The 22,085-nt window shown below is 40.6% G+C and overlaps 1 protein-coding gene and 1 long non-coding RNA gene across 6 annotated transcripts in view; one reads left to right on the top strand and one right to left on the bottom strand.

The window, feature by feature from the left end:
- Nucleotides 1-22,085, top strand: part of NRP1 (neuropilin 1) — a 137,751-nt gene that overhangs the window by 35,610 nt on the left and 80,056 nt on the right. For all 5 annotated transcript variants that reach the window (XM_036842417.1, XM_036842420.1, XM_036842419.1 and 2 more), the window contains one exon: nucleotides 19,700-19,881. In XM_036842417.1, coding sequence (XP_036698312.1) covers nucleotides 19,700-19,881 — 182 coding nt within the window. The remainder of the gene's footprint in view (nucleotides 1-19,699; nucleotides 19,882-22,085) is intronic.
- On the bottom strand, nucleotides 11,066-17,081 carry LOC118890095. Its single transcript, XR_005018674.1, has 3 exons — nucleotides 17,014-17,081; nucleotides 14,206-14,318; nucleotides 11,066-13,296 (listed from the first exon to the last, which is right to left on the bottom strand). It is a non-coding gene; the product is annotated as an uncharacterized LOC118890095 (long non-coding RNA).

Below are 22,085 nucleotides of genomic sequence, written 5' to 3'. Positions count from 1 at the left end.
ACATTTCTTATCTCGTCTGAAAAGAAATAGAGAATTTGAGTATAGTGGGATAAAAATAGCTTGTTATTTAAGTATATGTGCCTTTGTGCATTTAAATAAATTGGGAAAAAGAAGAAATGGTATGAAAATAAAATAAGACCGATTGGAACAGTCTGGTCAAATTTGTTTTAAAGTCAGGGTTATGGAATATAGGAAAAAGTTCCCGGGGAAGCTGTGGACTTTCTTCCTTTGGACAGGCACAAATCTGCTCACTTGCCTGAGTGGGATTAAGTTATCCAAATGAACCCAAAGCCTTTTCAAGCCCTTTGATGTTATGATTCCCACCAAAATGTTCAGACACTTGGCCTCTGGAGGTTCAGTGTGAATGTCAGCATAGTGGCACAGACATAAAAAACTTACTTTCCTCTTGACCTTATTTGTAGTTAAGCATTAACTAAGTCTATCAGAACCCTTGAAAATGTATATTTTTTGAGTGAAGATATTTAAAATCACTTTGCTTATTGTTCAAAAATATGCTAGAGAGACAAAAGAGTCCATAATCAAGCGTTGGTAGAATTCTGTTCTTCATGAAAAATTAGGAAAGTAAATCCGTAGAGAAGATATGCATTCTTTTTAAAAAAATTATTATTATTATTATTTTTAAATTTTATTTATTTATTTATTTATTTATGGCTGTGTTGGGTCTTCGTTTCTGTGCGAGGGCTCTCTCTAGTTGTGGCAAGTGGGAGCCACTCTTCATCGCGGTGCGCGGGCCTCTCACTATCGCGGCCTCTCTTGTTGCGGAGCACAGGCTCCAGACGCGCAGGCTCAGTAGTTGTGGCTCACGGGCCTAGCTGCTCCGCGGCATGTGGGATCTTCCCAGACCAGGGCACGAACCCGTGTCCCCTGCATTGGCAGGCAGATTCTCAACCGCTGCGCCACCAGGGAAGCCCAAGATTTGCATTCTTAACCAACAGAAGTGGAAAAACATGTTTGAAACGTCTGTGGAAAAGTACTAGCTAGGCAGTCAGAAGTCCTGAGTCTTTTGACACTAAAACTAACTCTGTGATCTTGGGCGATTCAGCCTCCCTGCGTCTCTGTTTCCGTATTTAACATAAAGAGATGGAACCAGTTCATTTCATTTCAGCTTGAGGATTGATGTAGATAACCCTCTCTATACGGTGTATATAATTATAATACACACCTCTTCTAAATTGTATCCCCATTTCATTAATTCTCTGCTTCCAGGAAAAACTTTGTAACCCATGTTTTGAATGGTTATGGTCAACGAATCTGCAGCCTCTTTTGAGTTTTTTCTAGAATTCTTGCCAACATTTTCTCTTTGGAAAACTGCATATTTGGTCCACTTTCTGTGCTCCCATTAATTTCTCACCACGCCCCAGGCCTCCACAACACCCTTCTGTTCAGTGACTTGCTATGGTTGCTGTCGTTCGCAGTTGTCTGGAAAAGTCTTGTCTCCAAATTACAGTGGCTTTCTTTTCTCTTGCCCTGAAGCAACAGACGATGGGAGGGATATGTGTATGTTTCTGTTCTTCAGGGTCAGAGCTGGCTGGAACGTAAAATTCTTAACCCTCCAGTTTAATCCAAATGCAATGAATCACGAAGTAAATGCAAACCATGGGCTGCATATCCCAGGGGGATTATGTAAGTGAAATTAATTTTTAAAACCAGATTGCATTAGTTAAGCCTGGGATCTTAATGTGTGCCGACAAAAATGTCCCATCAGCCTACCAAGGTACCTGAGACTTATTGCCCAGATAATAGCTGAAAATTTGAACTTGGCAGTTTTATGGATTGGTTTGTATCTAAAAAGCAGGCAGCTTTTAAGAACCCTGAATAAAGGTTGCTTTCTGCGGACACCTATGGTGTGACTATTTATAAAAAGTACCCAATCATTTGTCCCCTCCTAAAAGTGCTATTGGCAGAAAAGGACTTGGTGTTTAATCCATAACCTGCTATGCACTGCACCCCACAGTGGCAAAGCACACACAGAGCCAGAAGAAAGAGATCAAGAAAGCATTAAAAATGTCAGGCCACAAGACCATGTTTAAATGATTAGGTGAGACGCCGTCTTGGTTTAACAATGGCCGGGCACACCTCGGGGCCTGACCTCCCCACTTGCTCTGTTTTGATGGGTTATTGCAATCTGTTCCGAAATTGAATTTCAGTTTGTTTCGATAGCATTTTGCAGTAAATAGGAGTGCCTGTGGTATCTCGTTTGTGAATCTTGATGTAATAATCAGAGGTAATTGAAGCATGCACAAGCCACAGACTTATGACATGTTTTTAAACAAGTATTGACTGATATGAAACTAATTTAGCAAAAACTGGAAATCGGACTCCACCGAGAAGGTGTGCACAGAATACAGAGTCTGTTGCAAATGCACCAAGTTTGGCTTTAAAAATGGCATGTTCAAATTTCCTTACCTTTCCTGAAGGAGTTTGGGTGCAACTTACTGACAGGCAAGGTTGTGACCCTAGGACTTGGGCTAATCACCTGACGACTAGAGTTAATCGTTTCTCAGTCCTGGGGTTTGGGTTAACCTGTCCGTCATCTGTCATCTCCACCTGCCTCAGTGGCTCCCATGGATAAGAAAATCTCTTGGTAAGGGAGGCCCACAAAATTAACTCCAAATGGCAATGTTTTGTGTAGACTAGCATAGATTTGGAATCTTTTTATTCATAAATTAATCTTCCTTAGATAAGATTGTAATCTTCTGTATTTATGCTCATGCATACACCAATATATGTGCATACAGGCATATCCCATATAGGCATTACATATATCCTCACTTACAAAGTGCCTGCTGGACTTATATTCGTTTCAATGTAAGTTCAATACTAAAAAGGAGAAATAAAAGAACAAAACCTGTAATTTACATCTCTAAGCCCTACAACAGACAGATTATTAGAGCAGGGCGTGCAATTCTCCTTAGACTCTGGATTTCAAGAGGGGTGAAAAGCATTTGAGGATAAGAATTTGAAATTCAAATGATGAAAAAAATAGTCGAAAGTGTTGGCTTCTGCAGATACTGACCTTAAATACAAACGGTGGTGAATTTATGTGTTCAGGCACTAAAGAAAGGAGAATGAATTGTGTGTAGTGCGCTCAGAAGATCAGCATAAAAATAAAGCCTGTGAAACCTTATGATGCTTGTCACCTGACTGAAGGAAGCAGAGGGCAGTGGTAATGCAGACGGGCACATAACGGGGAGAAAATAATGAACAGCTTCATTAGGCAAAACTCACCATTTGTATGTGTTTCGAACACACACTAATGTCCATTGGATTGAGACTTTATGTGGAGCAAATTACTTTAAAAGGTCATGAATTACAGCTTCTTAATATACGATTCAAAATGCATAAATGTCACCCTTACCCGTAACACGACCAGGGATGGCTGAAAAGTTGAAGTCTAAACATTGTATTTTTCTAAATAGAAATCTTGAGGACAGGGACCTCATTAGAACCATCATTCCACCTGTGGAAACCGAAACAGGTAGGCTTGACATAAGTGTCTAGGGATTTATAGACGTAGAGCTTATTATCACTAACAGGAATTGGGCTCTTGAATCCCAGAACATCTAGATGAGGCTATGCCCCTAAGTATTTGGTGTTCTCTTCCAAAGAGACGTTGTTGTCATGATGGCTATTTTCATAAGGTTTAATGTAATTGGAACAAAAGCAGAACACAGTTCCTTGAGTTTTCCCAAAAGCAATTTACGTGATTCGTAGAAAAAATTTTTGAAAGTGTAAGATGTTTTCTTTCAGAACTATTTACTAAACAGTTTACAAGATCCCGATTAAATGATGTTAAAATATGAATACATAGTTATGCCATGTTTGTTCTCATTTTTCTTGTTTATTTATTTTCTCAACAAGCATGAACTTGTTTCCCAGGAAACTGTTTTTGTTTCTGACTTTCAGAAAAATCCAAGATAAATAGAGAGACATATTTTCTATCCACAAGAAGTATAATCTTATCAGGGGAATGAATAAGTCATGGTAACACCTAAGAAAATAATTCCAGGTCAACATGGGGCAAATGTATAATTATTCAGTCCATACTGGCTCAGGGATCCATGAATTCAAGTGGAGGAAACATTTACAGGCGATTGAGTCTAAGAAAATCTTCACAGAACAAGTGAACCTTGAGTTGGGCTTTGAAAGTATGGAATTTGGATTGGCAGAAAAAGGAAAAGAGAAGCTCCTAGGGAAGAGATGCCAGAATAAATCTGTGCAGTTATCCTTAGATGGGGGACATCAGGGCAGTTGTCCCTGACCTTCAGAAGAGCTAACACTATCCCAGGGTGGTAACTGGTCAGAGATGTCACAGAGTCCCCAGGACTAGCCAGGGCATGGCTCCTTCAGTTTGTGCTTTAAAATGAAAACCCTGCAACTAGTACCTGGACATGCATTTGACCTCCAAATCACCCTTTCTAATTTCCTTTTTACTCTGCCATTTATCTTCTAGGATTCATATTTTATCTTTTGACTTTTTTTAAGGCCATTATCAGAAGTCATATTAACCAGGTTTAAACACTGTTTTTAAAAGTTCAGTTTAGAGCAAGAAGGAAATGCAGCGTTTTGTTTGCAGCCCTAGCAGAGCCTGGGCTTACAGCCTCCCTGAGACAGCCCTGCAGCTGTGAAATAGGAGAGCACGGCCTGAAGGGCAGGGAAGATGCGCTGCTATAGAAATGTCCTCGGATTATCCACCCCCGGCACAGCTTCTGTTTCTTTTACCTCCCCCCAGCACCAGTGCTATTGACTCACCTCCAGTCCCAGACAACGAGGTCCAGACCCAGGGGCGAGGAGTCAGTCTGGACCACCACTCAGACGCTGGACTCCATTCCAGGTGCTCTGGGTGACTCTGGGCAAACCATTCAGGAGTTAATTCAGTTGATTCACTAGTGAATTCAGTAATGAGTTGCCTGTGAAGCCAGTGGTTTGACAAAATTGACCAGCTGGTCTAGGAGTGATGTTGACACAACTGCAGAAAAGACACCCTCACATGTCACAGGGTGCTACCGGTTCACTCTCTCTTTTCAAGCCTGTACCACAAGGACAAGCACAAAAGCCTTCTCAGCTATTCAGAAAAGAGTGCTACATATATATAAGCTATTACTACTTTTTTCACCAAAAATTTTATATATATAATTATAAGCTATTGCTATTTTTTCACCAAAAATTCTGTATATATAATTATAAGCAATTATAAGCTTGTATATAAATATAAGCTATTATTACTTTTTTTACCACAAATTATATATATATATATGTGTGTGTGTGTGTGTGTGTGTGTGTATGTATTTCACACATGCTAAGAATACTTTCTTCATTAATTGCAAAGCATAATGGGAGTAAAAATAAAAGCTTTTGCTAATGGTCTTCTACCATTTGTATGGAAGATTTCCATTGAAGAGATCAATATTATTACTGTTCAAACATTTACCCAACCAGTGTTTGACATGTCTGTCACACATTAAGGGGAAAGTATGTTTGAAGACATTGGATTTTAACAAAGAAAAATTAGAGAAACTTCCAGTTGAAGTTATTATATTTAAAGACTGCCAAACCCAACATTACTTCTGCTTCGGTAGTATTTGAACTGTTGTTAACCTGTGTTTCTGAGTGTACATTCATCAGTGAATAATTAGGGAGGAATTCAGTAGTAAGTCATTGATAGAAAGGCCATTTGACTTCCAAATTTACGAAAGCCTATTTAAAGGTTTAAAAAATTATGGAGGCTATGTGTGTGTTTAACTAGTGAAAATGGGTATTTTGTCTCTGTCTGGGAAAGAGAATAATTACAATCTGAGTCATTCAGGGAAGTGTCCTAAATCAGTGACATTTTTACAGTGCAGCAATAATCTTACTATATTACACACACAAAAAGATGTTAAAGGGACTATCGGTTGGTATGAAATTACATAGTAGTGTGAAGAGGGAAGCAGTAAGAGAAAATTCAGCATCGAAAGTTAACAGTTACAAAAATAGGAATGTTCTCTGTCCAGAATTTGGAGATTTTGGCTGGCATACTTAGTTTGTAAAAGAAAAATCATCAGGATAAATTAAATTTTTTCTTTAGGATCAGAAAGCCAACACTCAAAGTCGATGTGGAAATTGTTTGTGTTAAATTGTCACCCAGGCACCCCTTTGATCTCTGGCTCCATCCACGGGGGGTCCTGGATCAGCCCTTCCTTCTGCTACACACCTTCCTGGATCCTGGCTCCCCAGAGCTGGTTTTTCGTTCCCAGGACAAGACCCTAACTCTAGATCACCTAGCCCCAAATCAGTAAGAAGGGCAGAGGCTGGAGCATGTGGAATGGAGGAGAAGGAAGGCAGAGAAGGTTCTGGAAAGAGAGGAGAATAGAAGTCTGGCCCTCCACCCTGCCTCGTGGCACAGATACCACCCCAAGTCCCCAAAACTCAGTTATAGAGCCTTTGAAACGCATACATGCTTTCAAAGCGCTCAGCATCCCTGGGTGGCTGAAATAATGATGTCACATCAGCCTTCGAGCAATTAGAGAAGTTTCTATACTTATCTGTGTTTTGCCTGGTTTTTTGTGTGTCAATCTAATAAATGAATTGTTTGAATTTTTCTCTTCTTAAAATACTAACAAAGGGAGAGATGAGGGGCGTGACGGCTATGCTCAAAGAGCTGCAAGGCTCTCGTGTGCAAGTGGAACTAAATGTGGTCTTAGGAGCAATGGGTGGAAACTGCATTAAATACTGAAGAAACATTTATTGAGGGAACAGATCTGAGGCAAAGTCAGGAAGACTTGGGATCGTTGCCAGGCAATGAAGATGGGCTGAACTCCCTGCCTGGACTCAGTGTGTTTCCTCTTCCTGGAGGTTTCTGAAGAAGGCTGAGAAATCCCTTGGTGGAAATCTCAAATTAGAAGTAGACCCTGATGATCACAGAGACCCTTTCCATCATCTCCTAAAAAGTGAGATGCAATGGTTCATCTTTCATCATAATACTGTAGAAAGTTCTGATTCTTCTGTTAACTGGATTTGAAATATGCAGGTCCTTCAGTGTTCTGGGCTTCAGTTTTCTCATCTATAAAATGTATCCCTTAGATCTCTTCCCACGGTAAACTTTTGCTAGTTTTATTCATCGTGTTCACCTTAACATTAACTAGGTAGTAAAACCAGTGTGTTCCTGATTCCTGTGCTCAGAGAGACTCTGGATTCAGCCATGCCCAGTGCATTTGTCAGCGTCAGCTGAGTCCCTTTTAGTGAGTATAGGCACAGTCTTACATATCGGCACCGTTACTTGTTTAGTCAGAAACAGTCGCTAAAACAGTTTTTCAAAGCACTGATTCAAATTAAATTTCTAACATGTTAAGGCAGAATAGGAGAAGGAATTAGGTTGCCAAATTTATCTCCATCTTCCCAAATTTATGTCATCATTTACAAAGTTGATTCCCTTCCTCCCTGGATTTTTTTTATTATTTCTGACCTGTGGCTAGTGCAAAGTAAGTGACTTTTCAAAATAGCACGTAGAAAATACTTTCTGACCAACATGAGTTCCACCTCTATTGTGTAATAAAAGGGTCTTATGATCAATGAAATTGGTATATGTTGGGTTAAACCAAGTTAAATCAAGGTTTCATACCCATGGGACTTCTCAGAGCCTTATACTGACACAAATTATGGATATTCACAAAAGGAACTTTACGACGTGCAGCGTTCCCAAATGATTTTGGGGAAAAAACATTCTTTTCAGAAGCATTTCATAAGACTGGTATTCTGAGGGACACATTTTAGGACCAGTTTCCTACAATTTCTGCTTCCTACTTTAAAAAAAAAAAAAAAAAAACCCAGCAAACAAGAGATCGGAAAGTGATGAAAACAATAATAATATGATCTAGGTAATTTGCCATTATAAGAGGGAAATGCAATCAGAATTAATGAAATATCTGAAATATGGGGTATTTTTAAAGTAATACAACTTCAAGAGCTGCAATGTTTTAAATGTTTCCCCTACAAAGATTCTCAAAGGATCTGTTTTATCATATATTTGTAAATGAGCACTTATCTGCCCCCAAATCAAGAACCAAAATGCTGGAAAACTGCCTTATTCCTATCTCCCCCTGTGACTGTACACTGTCAATTCTCTTGATAAACTTTATAGATAAAGTGCAGTGAACTTTAGCTCTCTACATTAAGACCGTTCAAAGAACTTAGGCTGTTTAAAGAGTGAAATGTTAAATTGTTTTATGTATTCTGGTTTTCAGTGAAAAAAAGAAATCTCCTTTCCTTATGAAATAATTAGTCAAAGTAAGGAAGATGGAGTACAGCTTTCTCTCTCCTATGCCTACCTGTGTTGTTTTTACAGCTGAGTCTTTAGTATTATCAAGGGGAACTTTTTATACCTTTCTCTAGCTTGTGCTGTGCTTAGGAGAAGCGTGTGTTTGAAAATGCTCCCTTTATGCAACGTTTTATTTTAGTTAACTTGACCCTATTCCCTTTTCCTTTCTGTTAAGCTTACCATAAAGATGTTTTGGGGCTGGGGAGTGCTTTAGATGGTAGGATGAGGGCTATATGATCTCCTGGTTGGGTTAAATCCATGCTCCAAGCACAGAGCCATTTCTGCAAGCTGACCCTTTATGTGGTCAGATGGTTAAACTTAGCAAGAGGGTGCTTCTGGTCTTAGGCTACCGGTAAAGTTTATGGCCACTGGCTTCTTTTCTTCTAAACACACAATTACTCTTCAAGGTCCATATAAATCATGAGGCCACCTAGGTCATTAAAATCCTTTCTTGTCTCCATGAGCTTGTTCCTAACACAGAGATAATTAAAGGCTTGCTTTATACCAATTAATTACTCAGTCTGTAAAGCAAGTCAGCGATAAGAAAAAAATCATGCAAACTAATGTTTAGGCCAATAACCAATGATTCTCTGCATATTTTGTTTTTTAACTAATTTGCATGTTGTAACATAGAAAAGAGCCCTGGTTGACACTTGAAGTATTTTATGTCCATGATATATTTCTCATTATTTAAATTATTCCCTGTATCACAAATTGACTTGGGTTACAGAATACATCCTAGGTTAGTTAGTAAGACTACTAGTAACCCAGTCATCTGCAGTTGAAACACCTGCTTTTTGACTTAATAGAATTTTAAATAATGAAAAATTCAGAAAAGAACAAATACCCTAAGCATGAATGCTTCGGACTCTAAACATGACTTACAGCAAACAGAACGCTGCTTTCAATAAACATGAGGGATTATGAAACTCTCTCTATGACATGATCTGTTTTTCTCCTGTGAATTTCTTTCTAGCATCATACATGAATCAGGCCCGTATCTAAAAGCTTCATATTTCTTGGCTGTGGTTAGCTCAGGGGTTTGTACTCTACGTAAACCTTAAGGGTCTACTGAACAGAATAGCACCATTTTGACTTGGATTGGTGCCAACTGGCCATCCTAAAAGTCAGCTCAACCTTTCTTTCGCCATTGGTGTCACTAAAAGGAAGAGACATCTGTCTGTCACTAGACCCACTTTTCTTCAGCATTTTTTGCTTTCCACTTTTTCAGAAAAAAATGGGTTGTCATTACAGACTAAGGGACTTCCCCACTGCAGAATGAATAATCTCACCTACCTGATGCTGAAAAGGTTCTACTGTAATTACTGCAAAGAAAGGGGAAAAAAAGCCTTTAAAAAAAATGAGTATTTGCCAACTTTAGTTCCTGCAGCTCTGATTAGCAAACTACCTAGATCCCCACTGAATAATTACTAATTAATCAGGAGGATTTTTTTTAACTCTTAAAATTAGCACATTAGGTCCTATAGTCTAAAACAGAATTATGCCTTTATTTCTTTTTCCAAAGAATTGAAAAGGAAACTTGCAGATTATGATCCTGCTATGCCTTAAGGCAGAGTCACTGCTTTTCCAGAACTGGAAGTTGTCCCCTGGTGCGTCCACTGTACCAACTGAGGGGGCTTTTTGAGCAAATTCAGCACTGCATGCTGATAGCACTAATCCAATTGCAAATCATTAAATCAGTTGGGTACATCAGTGGAAACACTTAACGGATTTAGTGATTTCTTTAAAAAAAAAAGTATTGTAGTATATATAAATTGATTTCTTTAACTCCATTTCTGACTATGGCTTTAATTGACTGATTTTTGGTGGTAGTACTAGGACAAGACCTACTGTCATTCCAAATAGTATTTTTCAGAATATCAGGTTATGTCATCTTCTGAGAGTTAGTCATCTTCTGACTGATAGATCCCCCGGGGAGATAACAATAGCCAAACTTCCTGTACTACCTAAACTACAGTCTGTCTTGAGCTGTGTAATATATACCTTTTGGATAATAAAGCTGTGCTCCATTGGGTTCTCTGTGCATTTGTCTCTTTGCTTCTCCTGCATTCCAGCCTCACTTGGAAGGGGACATCACCATGTAGTATTTCACTGAGTCCTCCCTATCATCTTGTAAGTTTAATTATCATTTTGTCCATTTTGCGGGTGAGCAGCTGAGGCTCACAGACGTCCGTTAGTGACACTCAGCTAGTCAGTGACTGAGTGTGAGGAATTAATCGCAGCTGTCCCAGTTTGGCGAATTTGACGGCTGGCCAGGCAGGTGGCACCTCCTGCCCCACTGTTCCCTTTGAGACTTTGTGGGAGGTCAAAAATGGTGGGGCTTCTTGACAGATTAAAGGTGCAGGAGTGAGTCCTGAAGCTCAGAGCCCACATCAGAGCCCAGTTTTTAACACCTGAGCTCTCTCTCCACTTTATCCCCCTGAGAAGCCTGAGAGAAGAGGAACAGAGAGGAGAGAACAGCCTTTATTTAAAACAAAAACCAAAACTTAAAGATGTAAGTATTTAAAATAAATAAGAAGGAAGTAAACGTGTCCAAGACGCCCCCTCTGTCACTTTTTGATGGTTTGACTAGCTATATAAACTCATCTTGAGACAATCCATGAAAGTAATTCTTTTTTTTTTCCCTGAGAACAGTGGAAAATTGGCAAGAAGTAAAAATTGTCTATGAAATAGGGAGGCGAACAAGTTGTAAATGATGTTAATATCTTCCAGATGGCACCATTTTACTTGGGAACCAAATTTATTGTAATTAAAGGCATGTGAATTTTTCTATAAATACTGAACTTTGCAAGTTTGACATTGGAAGACTCCATTACCTCGGAGCGTAGTTGTTTTAAAAGGAGGCGTCCCTGGTCTTCCGTTTGAAATGCATCTTTGGATTTCATAATCGGAGTTAAACCATAAAGATATTTCCCCATGTGAAGGATTTTTTATCTTCCATGCCAGTAAATCTTAATTACAAAGTGAGATTCCTCAGAAATGAGAAATTCAAACTCGAAGCACTTTCCGTGAAAATTATATATATTTTGACCATTATTTTACACCACATGTCTTGAGTCCTTTTATATATTTATTTTTGAATTAAGCTATTATCACTCTTCTGTCTCTAGACATATGTGTTGGACAATCTCAGAGTGTCTGTTTTGCTTCAATCAGGAGAGCGTGACTCTCTCCAGAACCCTGCTTTCCTTTCTGCAAGCGAGGACCGTGGTCGGCTGAGGGCTTTCAAACCAACAGCCGATGGGACCTGAGAACATTGAAATAGCTTCCAGCCTTGTGCAGTTTCCCACACCTGCTCTTCATCTTACCCTGGATCCTTCTAGCCTTTGCCCTGCCAGGGGATGTAAGTGGACAATCCCTGCTGCTTGGGTTTGTACTGCAGCTTCCAAGCTCCATGCGGCCATCCAGAGCTGGGTCTGAGCGACAGGCAGAATCCCAAGATCCTCGGCCCCTGGTTACACACATCTTCTCCCAGTTACTCAATCACCTATTAATCCAGGTGCTGCTGTACAGGGATTTTGCAGATTTAATTAAGTTGCCAAATCAGTTGGCCTCAAGAAAGGGAGGTTATCCTGGGCGAGCCTGGCCTAATCAGGTGAACCCTCACTAGGGACTCAGCTTTTCCTGAGGAGTTTTGAAGCATAGGAAGAATCCAATGTGAGGGAAAGTCTCTGTTGCTGGCTTTGAAGCTGGAGAGGGCCAGCTCCCTGGTGTGGCAAGGAAGGTGGGTGGCCCCTGGGATCTGAGAGCAGCCCCCAGTTGGCAGCCAGCAAGGAAACGGGGGCTGCAGTCCCACAACTGCAGGAAACTGAACTCCGGCACAGCGCTGTGAGCTGTGACAAGGACACGGAACTCAGATAAGAACGCGGCCCTGCAGACACTTGATTTCCGTCTTGTGATACGTTGAGCAGAGACCCCAGCCAGGCCAGACCAGACTTCTGACCTACAGACTCTGAGCTAATAAGTGTGTGCTGTTTTAAGCCCCTACCTTTGGGGTGACTTGTTATGCAGCAGCTGGAAACTGTCTGCTACCTGCTGAATGTTTATTATCTCAGTTTCTTTCTTTCCAGTTGGTCTTGACCAGCTGTGACCCACTGCCTTTGATTATCCCTTTGTATTACTACAGTGAAAACCATTTAATATTTCTTTTTACTCCAGTGAAAGTTTTTCCTTAAATATTTCTTTTTTTACTTTTGTAATACCTCATTTCCTGGGACTGTTCGCTCTTATACATATTATGTTATTATCTAACCTATTAATGATCCATTTTTCTATGGCTGCAATAAAATTATTGATATTCATTATTATGGCCCTGAGGCATTACAGAAGCTTAAAAATGAAAATTTTAATGTGTGAGATCAGCTTTATGAGTTTTACTATACTCTGATTATTTGAGAAGGGGTTATCTGACTATCATTCATATAGAAATCTTTACTGAGCTTTAATCAGAGGGGCCACACAGCAGAGGTGTCAGGTGGAGTCTGTGGCGTTGGAACTTCCTGGAGGAGAACGATCTGGAAGCCTGTGCACGAGTAACAAGAGTAACACCACGTGGGCCTTTGAGGAGGCCAATGGCATTAAACAAAAGACAGTGTTTGCAGCAACTTTTTGTTCCAAGAAAGGTGAGATGTTTGACGTCCCATTTACCATCGGTGGGGTAGGTTGCTGGAGAGATGGTTTGGCTGAAGTACATCCAGCAGCCACGGAACAAAGCTGGCTGATCGTTTAGCACCAGGCTCCCCTGGGCCCTGTGGCGTGGGCCAGGCCAGCCCGCGGTCGCACCTGCACCCTGGCACTTGTGCTCTTGAAGTTCAGTAGATGCTAGACCCTCGGTCTCCTCATAGCTGGAGCCTGAGTGTGGGCGATAAGATCAGTGAAGGAACTTGACGGTGGGGCAGTGGAAATGCCACTCAGATGCTAACCTGCTACGCCAATGTCTCACGGGCAGCTACGTCCAACTGGAAAAAAATGCAGACAACGTCAATAGCGTTTTACGTCCTGCAAATACGCGTAAACACACAACAGGTAGAGAGGTGATAATGCTGTGGATTAGAAGTTAGACTCACGGGGGTGTATGGAAAGTACTACTAGAATAGAAGTAAGAAAAACTGAATTTTAGAAAGTGTTCTAACAAATGCAAATGAGCCCCAGGTCGAGGCTAATGTCCTACAATCCTCTCATAATCCACAGGGCGCATATAGGAAGAAAAAGATAATATATACATGAGCAAATATATCTCTAGGAAAAATACATGCCATTATTTTAATGAAGGAACAATTACTTTATAAACCTAGAAACAAACTTGAGAGGGGACTATGCCAATGTAATAAACAAAGAAATATCAGTTCATGGTACAAATTTTAAAATTTTGTAGGGATTGAGAATGACTTTCATAGAAATTGGTATTTGACCCCAGGCCCGGGGGCTGGAGGGACAGGAGCAGGTCAGCCTCTCTGTCCCTCCGAAGGTGCTGTGGGGTTCTCCGCCGTGCCGCCAGCTCAGGCCCTCTCCCCGCTCTGAATCGAGGCTTTGCCAGCTCCATCCTGGGGGTGCTGCAACAGGCTGGCTCCAGCCTTGGGGGTCGTCAGAAGGTCCTGCCCTTCCCACCTACCCACCCTGGGGATGCAGGCTCCACCTCCGCCCCGTCTTTAGTGGAGCCATCTGTGTTCAGGCCCAGGGCGCTGGCACTAGGGAGAGAATGAAATTACAGCTGCCTTTCAGCCCCACTCCTATTTCTATTGTCCAGACTGGGCTTGGGTTCTAGCCACGTGGTCCCTGAACGTTAGCCTGAGCGGGAGGACCAGGATAGCTCCGGGAGGAATCCCATTCAGTGGCCACCATCAACTCCACTGAAACATTCAACTCACGTGACTCCTGAAAGGCAAGGGCTCTCACTGTCTCTCTCTCTGTCTCTCACATGCACACCTGCACATACACCTTTGCACACACCAGGATGCTTGTTTGTACAGCTCTAAGCACACTGTTAAGAAAACAACCGATGAAGTGTTCATTGATGTGGCATTTTCTAGCGACAATGACCGGTTGACCAGTTGTTCATGACTAATTCTAAAATTATAAGCCATACCCATCTCCCACCCTCCAAAAATATGTATGAAAGGAAGTAACAAGAACAGATACTGGAATCAAACTTGCCCCATGCTGGGCAGTGTGGGAAAGATACTAATTATTTCATTCATGTGTCTCCTACTAATTGGCCCCTCCAAACTCATGTGTGCTTCTACTGCTCTGGGCTCCTTCTGGGATGGTGCTACCTAATAATCTCCCTCCTGGGATTACTGTAAAGACCATGTTAGACAATAATCTGAGAGTATATTGTAACAGGGAAGTTACTGTACAAATGGCAAGTATTACTGCCAGCATTTCAGAAAGTATGAGATCAAATCAGATTCACTTTAACTTTCTAGTACCCCCCAAAAATGTATCACACAAGGAGCCTCATTGATCCCATTGTTTTAAAAACAAAAGGCAAAGCCTTTGATTTATTTCCAAATAAAACATCAAAAAAAGATAGTGTTTTCTGACCAAGAAATATAAAATTCTTAGCTGGGCAATAAGGTATTGATTTGCTACTTCATATATAAGTAGTTAATGCTTTTCAAAATAAATTTGATTAAAAAAGTATACTTGTCCATTGTAAAAATCTTGAAAAATACAGAAATAATAATAATAATACAGAAATAATCTCACTACACAGAGATAAGCACTTGTTAATAGCCTGCATATTTCCCTCCTGTTCTTTTACTTCATATGAATGAAAATTGAGGATATACTGTGTAAAGTTTTTTTCACTTACTTATCATAAGCATTTTTCCTTTGTTATAAAAAATCTTTTGTTGAACATGCTTTTTAATGGCTGAATAATATTTCTCAATATGAATGTACGTAAATTCCTTCTTATCTTTTTCCTGTCTGCCTTATTTCCATTTTTTCCCATTATTATAAAGCTTCAGGCAATACTCTTTGCATACATATTTGACATTATTCCAGATTATTTCTTTTGAATAGATTTCTAAAAATGCTTTTACTACATGAGTCTATGAACCTTATAAAAGGCTTTTCATGTATTTATCTTGATTAGAACCTTGCAAGGAAGCCAGAACGGTTAGGGGGTGGATCAGGTAAAACTGCTCAGAAACACCAATGCAAACTAATTGGCCCCTCCAAACTCCATCATCGTATACTTTTATATCCAACTCCTCTTTCTAATACTCTGAGGGAAAAAAAAATCTGTTCTCTTCTGGGGAAGAGGGAAGGTAATTCTTGGACAACAATACAGTAATCGTTTACAGCTTGTTCAGTTGGGATAGCTATTAATGCCTTGTGTAAAATAAACCAAAGATCCAAAGAAACACATTTTTGTAAGTGAAAATTATGTTAGCCAACATCATTTCTCACTCTGGTTTATGATGTCAGGTATCGAATTTCTCCATTATTAACGTACGTATGCATGTGAGGGGAGAGCCTCTTGGAAGGAGATTAAAAAGACACCATTACCTAAAATCCCCCTTCCTAACACCTCGAGAATGTCCAGAAGCTGTGAGGGGGTTGGTACAGTAGCTCCCCGTACAGACAACACCCTGCAGAGGATTCGGGTTTTTTTCCCATTAACAGGCCCCACCATAGAGTCAGGGGTCATTTGTACTCACAGGAGAAAACCCGACTTAAGTAAAGTGTGCTATTCGTCTATTCAGCACCGCATACCTAGAAAGCCTCCCAAACCACTCTTTAGTGACTAAAGACATTTCTCATTTTCCCATCACTTTTCCCTTTCCTTGGCCATTTTCCTAAAACCATAATTCAAACTTTCCAGAAGAAAAAAAAAAATCTCTGAGTAATCCTTTCAAGAATTCTTAGAAAGAAATCTTTATTCTTTTATCACTCTTATGGGAAACCAAACTCGTGATTACTATTAGGATTCAAAATGTTTTCACCACCCGCATATACCTGGGTAGTGTGAGAGCGGGGCTTATGTAAGCAAGAGGGCGTGGGGCTTGAGAAGCATGAGCTTAAAGCCAGGGATACTCATGGAAGAGCCACCCAGGACCTCCCACCCGAAAACTGAAACCTTGGGAAAGTGTCTTTAATTGTAAGAAGGTTAGGTAGAGAGATCTAGGCCTTATTCCCAGTAAACGTCGGCTGCTTTACCATTATTAGTGCAGGAAGGGAAAGGTTTAAGGTAGAAGATTGATGAAGAGAGATTGGGGGCGGGGGGCGAATTCCCTGGCGGTCCAGTGGGTAGGACTCCGTGCTTCCAATGCAGTGGGCCCGGATTCGATCCCTGGTCAGGGAACTAAGATCTCACAGGCTGCGCGGCACGGCCAAAAACAAAAATTTTTTTAAATTTAAAAAAAGAGAGGGATGAGAAGATGGCTAAATCCACCTGATGTTCGTGTTCCTGTGATGAAACGTGGGGAGGTGAGGTCTGAGGGAGGCTTTCCTGTACAGGTGGGCAGTGCTCTTTGGACCCAGACGCAGCCTCTTGGTCACCTGGAACATTCTTTTTCCGGAGCTGGGCTCCAAAGGGACAGACGGGTTAACTTTGTGATCCCTCCTCTAGCTTTTATGAATTCGATTCCCAAGATTCCCCAGATCTCCTCCCGCAGCCTGAGCTTGTCGGTTCGGGATGCGAGCCGGATAGGTACCTCCAGGCTCACCTGCGCAGGTCTTTGGTTCCAGGACTGAGGATCTTAACATCCCAAGGAACGTGGTGCTTGCCGCGCCGGCAGCAGTAACAGAGCAGTGCAGCCGTCTGGGGGATCGAAATTTGCAAACTCAGGATCCTGGGCCTCAGGCCAATGCAGGCTGGGTGCGTCGCTGTGGCGACACATTTAGTCTCTGGGGAGGGTTGCTGGCACACCAGCTGCATTCCTGGCACCACGTTTGCCAGCGAGAAACTTATGGGGTGGAACTGGTCTCAACTCCAGAGGGAGAAGCAAGCTGCTTTCTTAACTTCCTTGGCAGGATCACCCTTTGCAATTTTTACACATACACCCTCTTGAATATTTACATGAACTGCTATCTGTGATACATTTGGGGGCCCTGTTGGATGGTAGAAAGTGCTAAAATGATAGCAGCATCCCAGTTTATAAATGTAACTATTGTATCCCTGAATAATCCCATTGCCTAAAATTGGCACTTAAGATGCGACGATTTATCTCTTGCTGGGTAGAGCATCCAGTCCCGCTGCCCCTTTTCAAAATAGCTTTTACTGTTGCCAAGAGGAGAGCCTAGTATTTACTGCTAGAAGATAATGTGAATTAAAAGACTGGCTTCATCCACTGTTGTAATTCCCCAGCAGTCTAATAGCTGAGTTCTGTCATACCTGGGAGAAAGGTCTCCTCACAGAAATGCCCTTAGTTCTTCAGAATGCCTGACCCACCTCTCTTATTTGTGTCTGGAAGGCAAAATGCGCTAGGATGTGGCCACTTAGTATTCAGACCATGTCGAGATGCAAGTAAAAAGCCTATAGAGCAGAGCCGGACGCATAGTCGCCAGGCCAAACGCAGTCAACAGCTCAAATCACAGTTAAATTATAAGCAAGCGTGGGGCAAACCACGCAGACCTGTCTAGTCAATGAAGCAGCAGAGATAAAAGGAATTACTGCATAAATGCCAACTTGTGAGGCTTTCATGAGTACAGAGATGGGGTTCTTTCCAGCTGCCCTCAGTTGACTATAAAAAGTCACTGAGGATTTTGAAGGTAACGCTGTCTTCATCTTCCTTCTCCTCCTCCTTTGTCTTGTCTTAACATGCAAAGCATCTCCCAGTGTCTAGAGAAACAAACAATTCCTCTGTGTAGCTCCGTAGTTTTGCAAAGGGACAGAGATGCTAGCCGGCCAGTGATTTTACTCCTGGAATCAGCAGATGCAGCAGAGGAAATTCAGTTACTGCAATAATTCACATACACTAGTGCGTCATTCATTCAGTGTCAGCTTTATTTTCTTCTTGATATACACAAAGCTGGCACAATTTTAACTGATGAGGTAATGTCATTTTTAATTTAGAGAGCCTTAAGCTGTCCACTTTAACTCGTGATAGCATCTTTGCAGTTGTCTCGTGAGACTTTACGTAAACATAAGTCATGTGTCCTGGACAGTTTGAAAAGGATTGCTAAGGATGACATTGGTCATCATGAAGATTTCCCACACTTTGATCTCTTTTAAATTGCCAGATACAGTTTATGTTACTGCCATATTTTAGCCATTCGTGAAATTAATATATCCCAGGACTTTTGAACCAAGTTAAACACAGAAATAATGTTTTGCAATGAATGGATTGTAATGTCTTCATGTCAGTTCCAGAAGAAGTATGGAAGACAAATCAGATTATCTGGCTCCTAGGTGACTTGGCAAATAAAACGAAAAGAAAGAGCAAGGCACTAAGAAATACATAATGCCGAACAAGAAAAAATCTTCCTGTTTTCCTGGGGGGATGCTAGTTTACTGGAGATGGATTTCCACATTTTAGAGAAAAAAATGGTCCAAACACATGCATTATCTCAGTGCAATCTTTAGGGTAATATTTTATTGCTACTTCCTTCATCATTTGTCTGCTTAGTGTATTATTAAGCCTGAATTTTTAAAAATCATATCACTTTGATGATTTCAAGTGTGTCATATTTCCATTTCAAATGACAATATTCCTTTAAAGGTAATAAGGCTGGTAGTAAATAAAGTTACTTTCCATTTTTAAATAAACTTTCTTCTTTGCAGAGATTATGTTCTGCAATTCAAGTTGTAGTTTGGGGAGAAGATGATCTGTGTTTTGACCACAGTGGATACTGAGAGAGTTTTTTTTTTCTAAGAAGCCTGGAGCTTAGTGGAATTGAGTTAAATAGTAAAGAATCTGTTTATTATTCTGTGGCCATATGTTTAGAGGGTCGCTCACAGAAATCAAAGTATTATTTATGGAGAGCTCCAGCCAAGGAGACATTTTGAATTCCTAAAAGAACTTCACAGTTTGAAAAGAATGCATAGCATTATGTATTGACAACCCCCCAACCCCAGACAAAGGAACACAATTTAATAAAAGAGAATTGTGCTCATGAGATTTTCCTTTTTCTTGTTAATTGGTTACTTTAACTGACATTGTCTGCAAATATAATGGACACCATTATTCTTAATAGTTCTGTGTTGCCAGATGATGTATATGGACATGATGTAGTCCATTTTAATTATTTCATTTTGCTAGACTTTTTTCCCTCTCCATGAAATCCAGCAGTGAATGCAGATAGCAGTTTTGCTCCTGACAGATGGTGGTGGAGAATGCTGGTTTCTAAATTACTGAAATTAAAAGGACTTTTCTCGTTAACCTGATGTTTTCTTCCATCTTTGTGTCTTAGGTATGACTACGTGGAGGTCATCGATGGAGAAAATGAAAATGGGCGTTTATGGGGAAAGTTCTGTGGAAAGATTGCCCCTTCTCCTGTCGTGTCTTCAGGGCCATTTCTCTTTATCAAATTTGTCTCTGATTATGAGACACACGGGGCAGGATTTTCCATACGTTATGAAATTTTCAAGAGAGGTGAGTAACTTACAGGAGAACAAGTGTGACGAAGTGGTCATTAACATTGCTTGAGCTCGTGAGAGACAAAGTGAAAAGAGAGACAAGGAGTAACGTTTTTAAACTTTTGGTAAAAAGTCATATATTCCCATTACAAAAATGTTGGAAAATACTTTAAACAAAGGAAAATTACCCAGTGTATGGAGGAAGCATGTTTAAAAAAACTTTTTAAATGTATTTTAAGCATCACAATTTCATCATTTTAATATGCTGACCAGTGTTTATAAGGTATATACTCTGTAAAACTCCTTTAAGAACATTTATTCTTATCTTTCCTATTCAAAAATAAGTTTGATCTACTCTTGGAGTTTCATTTCTTTAGTTAAAAATGCATGAGTCCCTCTTACCTTAAAGTCATGCACATCTTCTTCCCTTTTTTTTTTTAACATCTCATTTAAGTTTATTCTTTTTTTTAACATCTTTATTGAGGTATAATTGCTTTACAATGTTGTGTTAGTTTCTGCTGTAAAACAAAGTGAATCAGTTATATGTAGACATATATCCCCATATCCCCTCCCTCTTGCCTCTTCGCTTTATTTTATTGCAAAATTCAAAACTGGTATTTCCCAGGAAAAGCAAAGCAGTAGTCCACTAGCCTTAGAGTTTCTAAAGCTATTGGAAGAAGAAGAGGCTTTCTATTGATGGAGGCATGGTTGGGGAAAGAACTTCCTGGAGGAAGCAAAATAGTAATGCTTTAAATGGCATTCCCCTTCCAAAATAATTATCAATTGCCCTCTCCAGAATAATCACTTACTAATCTTCTGTCACAATGGTATATATTGGGATGGGATAGAATCTGAGAATGTATAGTCTCCCAGCTTTGAGGAATTAAACACACATATCAATCGATAAAAATTGTAGCTTTGTCTGGATGTCACTGTTTTTCACAACAGCCTGTAGGTTCCTGCTGTGTGCTCAATTCAGCCTTCCCTTTTAAGTGGATATTAATGTGTGGGAGACCTTCCAGGGGCAGAGGCTCAAGATTTAAATGTATTGTCCTGGAATATAGGAAAAAGAGCTTTATTTAATAGAAATAAATCCAGCCACACCAAATACAAAAGCCTAAGATCCTCTGGGTCGGTGGCCACCGAAAATAGCAAAAGAGAGAGTTTTAAGTGTTTCTGGGAGCATTGGCACAACTTCTTTAAATTTCAAAGAAATCTGGTACTGTCCCATATAAATGTGGAGAGATGGAGAGAACTTTCTTCAGAAATTCATCTGGGCACATGCTTAGAAAACCTTTAGTATAAATAACAGCAGACATAGGACCTCAGTGTGTTCACATGATTACATATGGACATATTTCCTTGTGTTGAAAGCTGTTGGACCTATATAAATCCACGTATGTGTATGTACACACATGCACAAACACACGCATTTGCTTGCTGACCTGCATGTGACAGCATCAAAGAAAGAAAGTGTCAGAAAAGGAGGCAAGAATAACTTTTCATTGACAGTGTTTTCTCAAAGATCTGAAGATGGTGGAAGGAGAAAGAGCGAGATCCTTCCTGAGTCATTAACAATTCTTCAGCTTCCTTCCAGATGAACTCATCCCCACACTTCTGTTAGTCTCAGAGGCACCGTGATTTCCCCCCTTTTTTCCCCTCAGTGCCGTCCCTGAGACTCGAAGCCTTATTTTCTTCTTTCTCTTCTTGCCTCCCTACATCCAATATGGCTGCCAGTTCTTTTGGATTTTCGTCCAAAAGTCTCAAAGAGTCATAGCTTCAGAAATCTTGAATCACCGTGCCGTACACCTGAACCTGTTATAATCTTGTAAATCAACTATACCTCAATTAAAAAGAGAGAGCTTCCTTTTCACGTCCACTGCCATTGACCAGACAAGCCTGCCTTGTGGGTATCCCCATGTTATCGTATCCTAACACAGCTTCTCAAATAGTCATCAAACTACTGTCCCCAAAACACCTATGGCAGGTGTCTGTCACCTGTCGGGTCAAGTCCTCCAGGGTCAAGCTCAAGCCTTGACATTAGTTGCTCCCAACCTGCCCGACTTCACTCTCACAAACCCACATCCTGGCTTCCTGCCCCAGGTTGGTGTGCTGAGTGAGGTCCCGCAGACCTGCATGTGAATTTTGATTCGGCTACTGACCATCTGTGTAAGTGTTCAGAGCTCTGGATTCCTCATCTGAAAAATGGATGACGGTATA

Source organism: Balaenoptera musculus, chromosome 2 (assembly GCF_009873245.2).
Source record: "Balaenoptera musculus isolate JJ_BM4_2016_0621 chromosome 2, mBalMus1.pri.v3, whole genome shotgun sequence".
In the NCBI taxonomy this organism is placed as follows: Eukaryota; Metazoa; Chordata; class Mammalia; order Artiodactyla; family Balaenopteridae; genus Balaenoptera; species Balaenoptera musculus.
The sequence above is the reverse complement of the archived record's forward strand: the minus strand, read 5'-3'. Positions and strand labels throughout refer to the sequence as shown.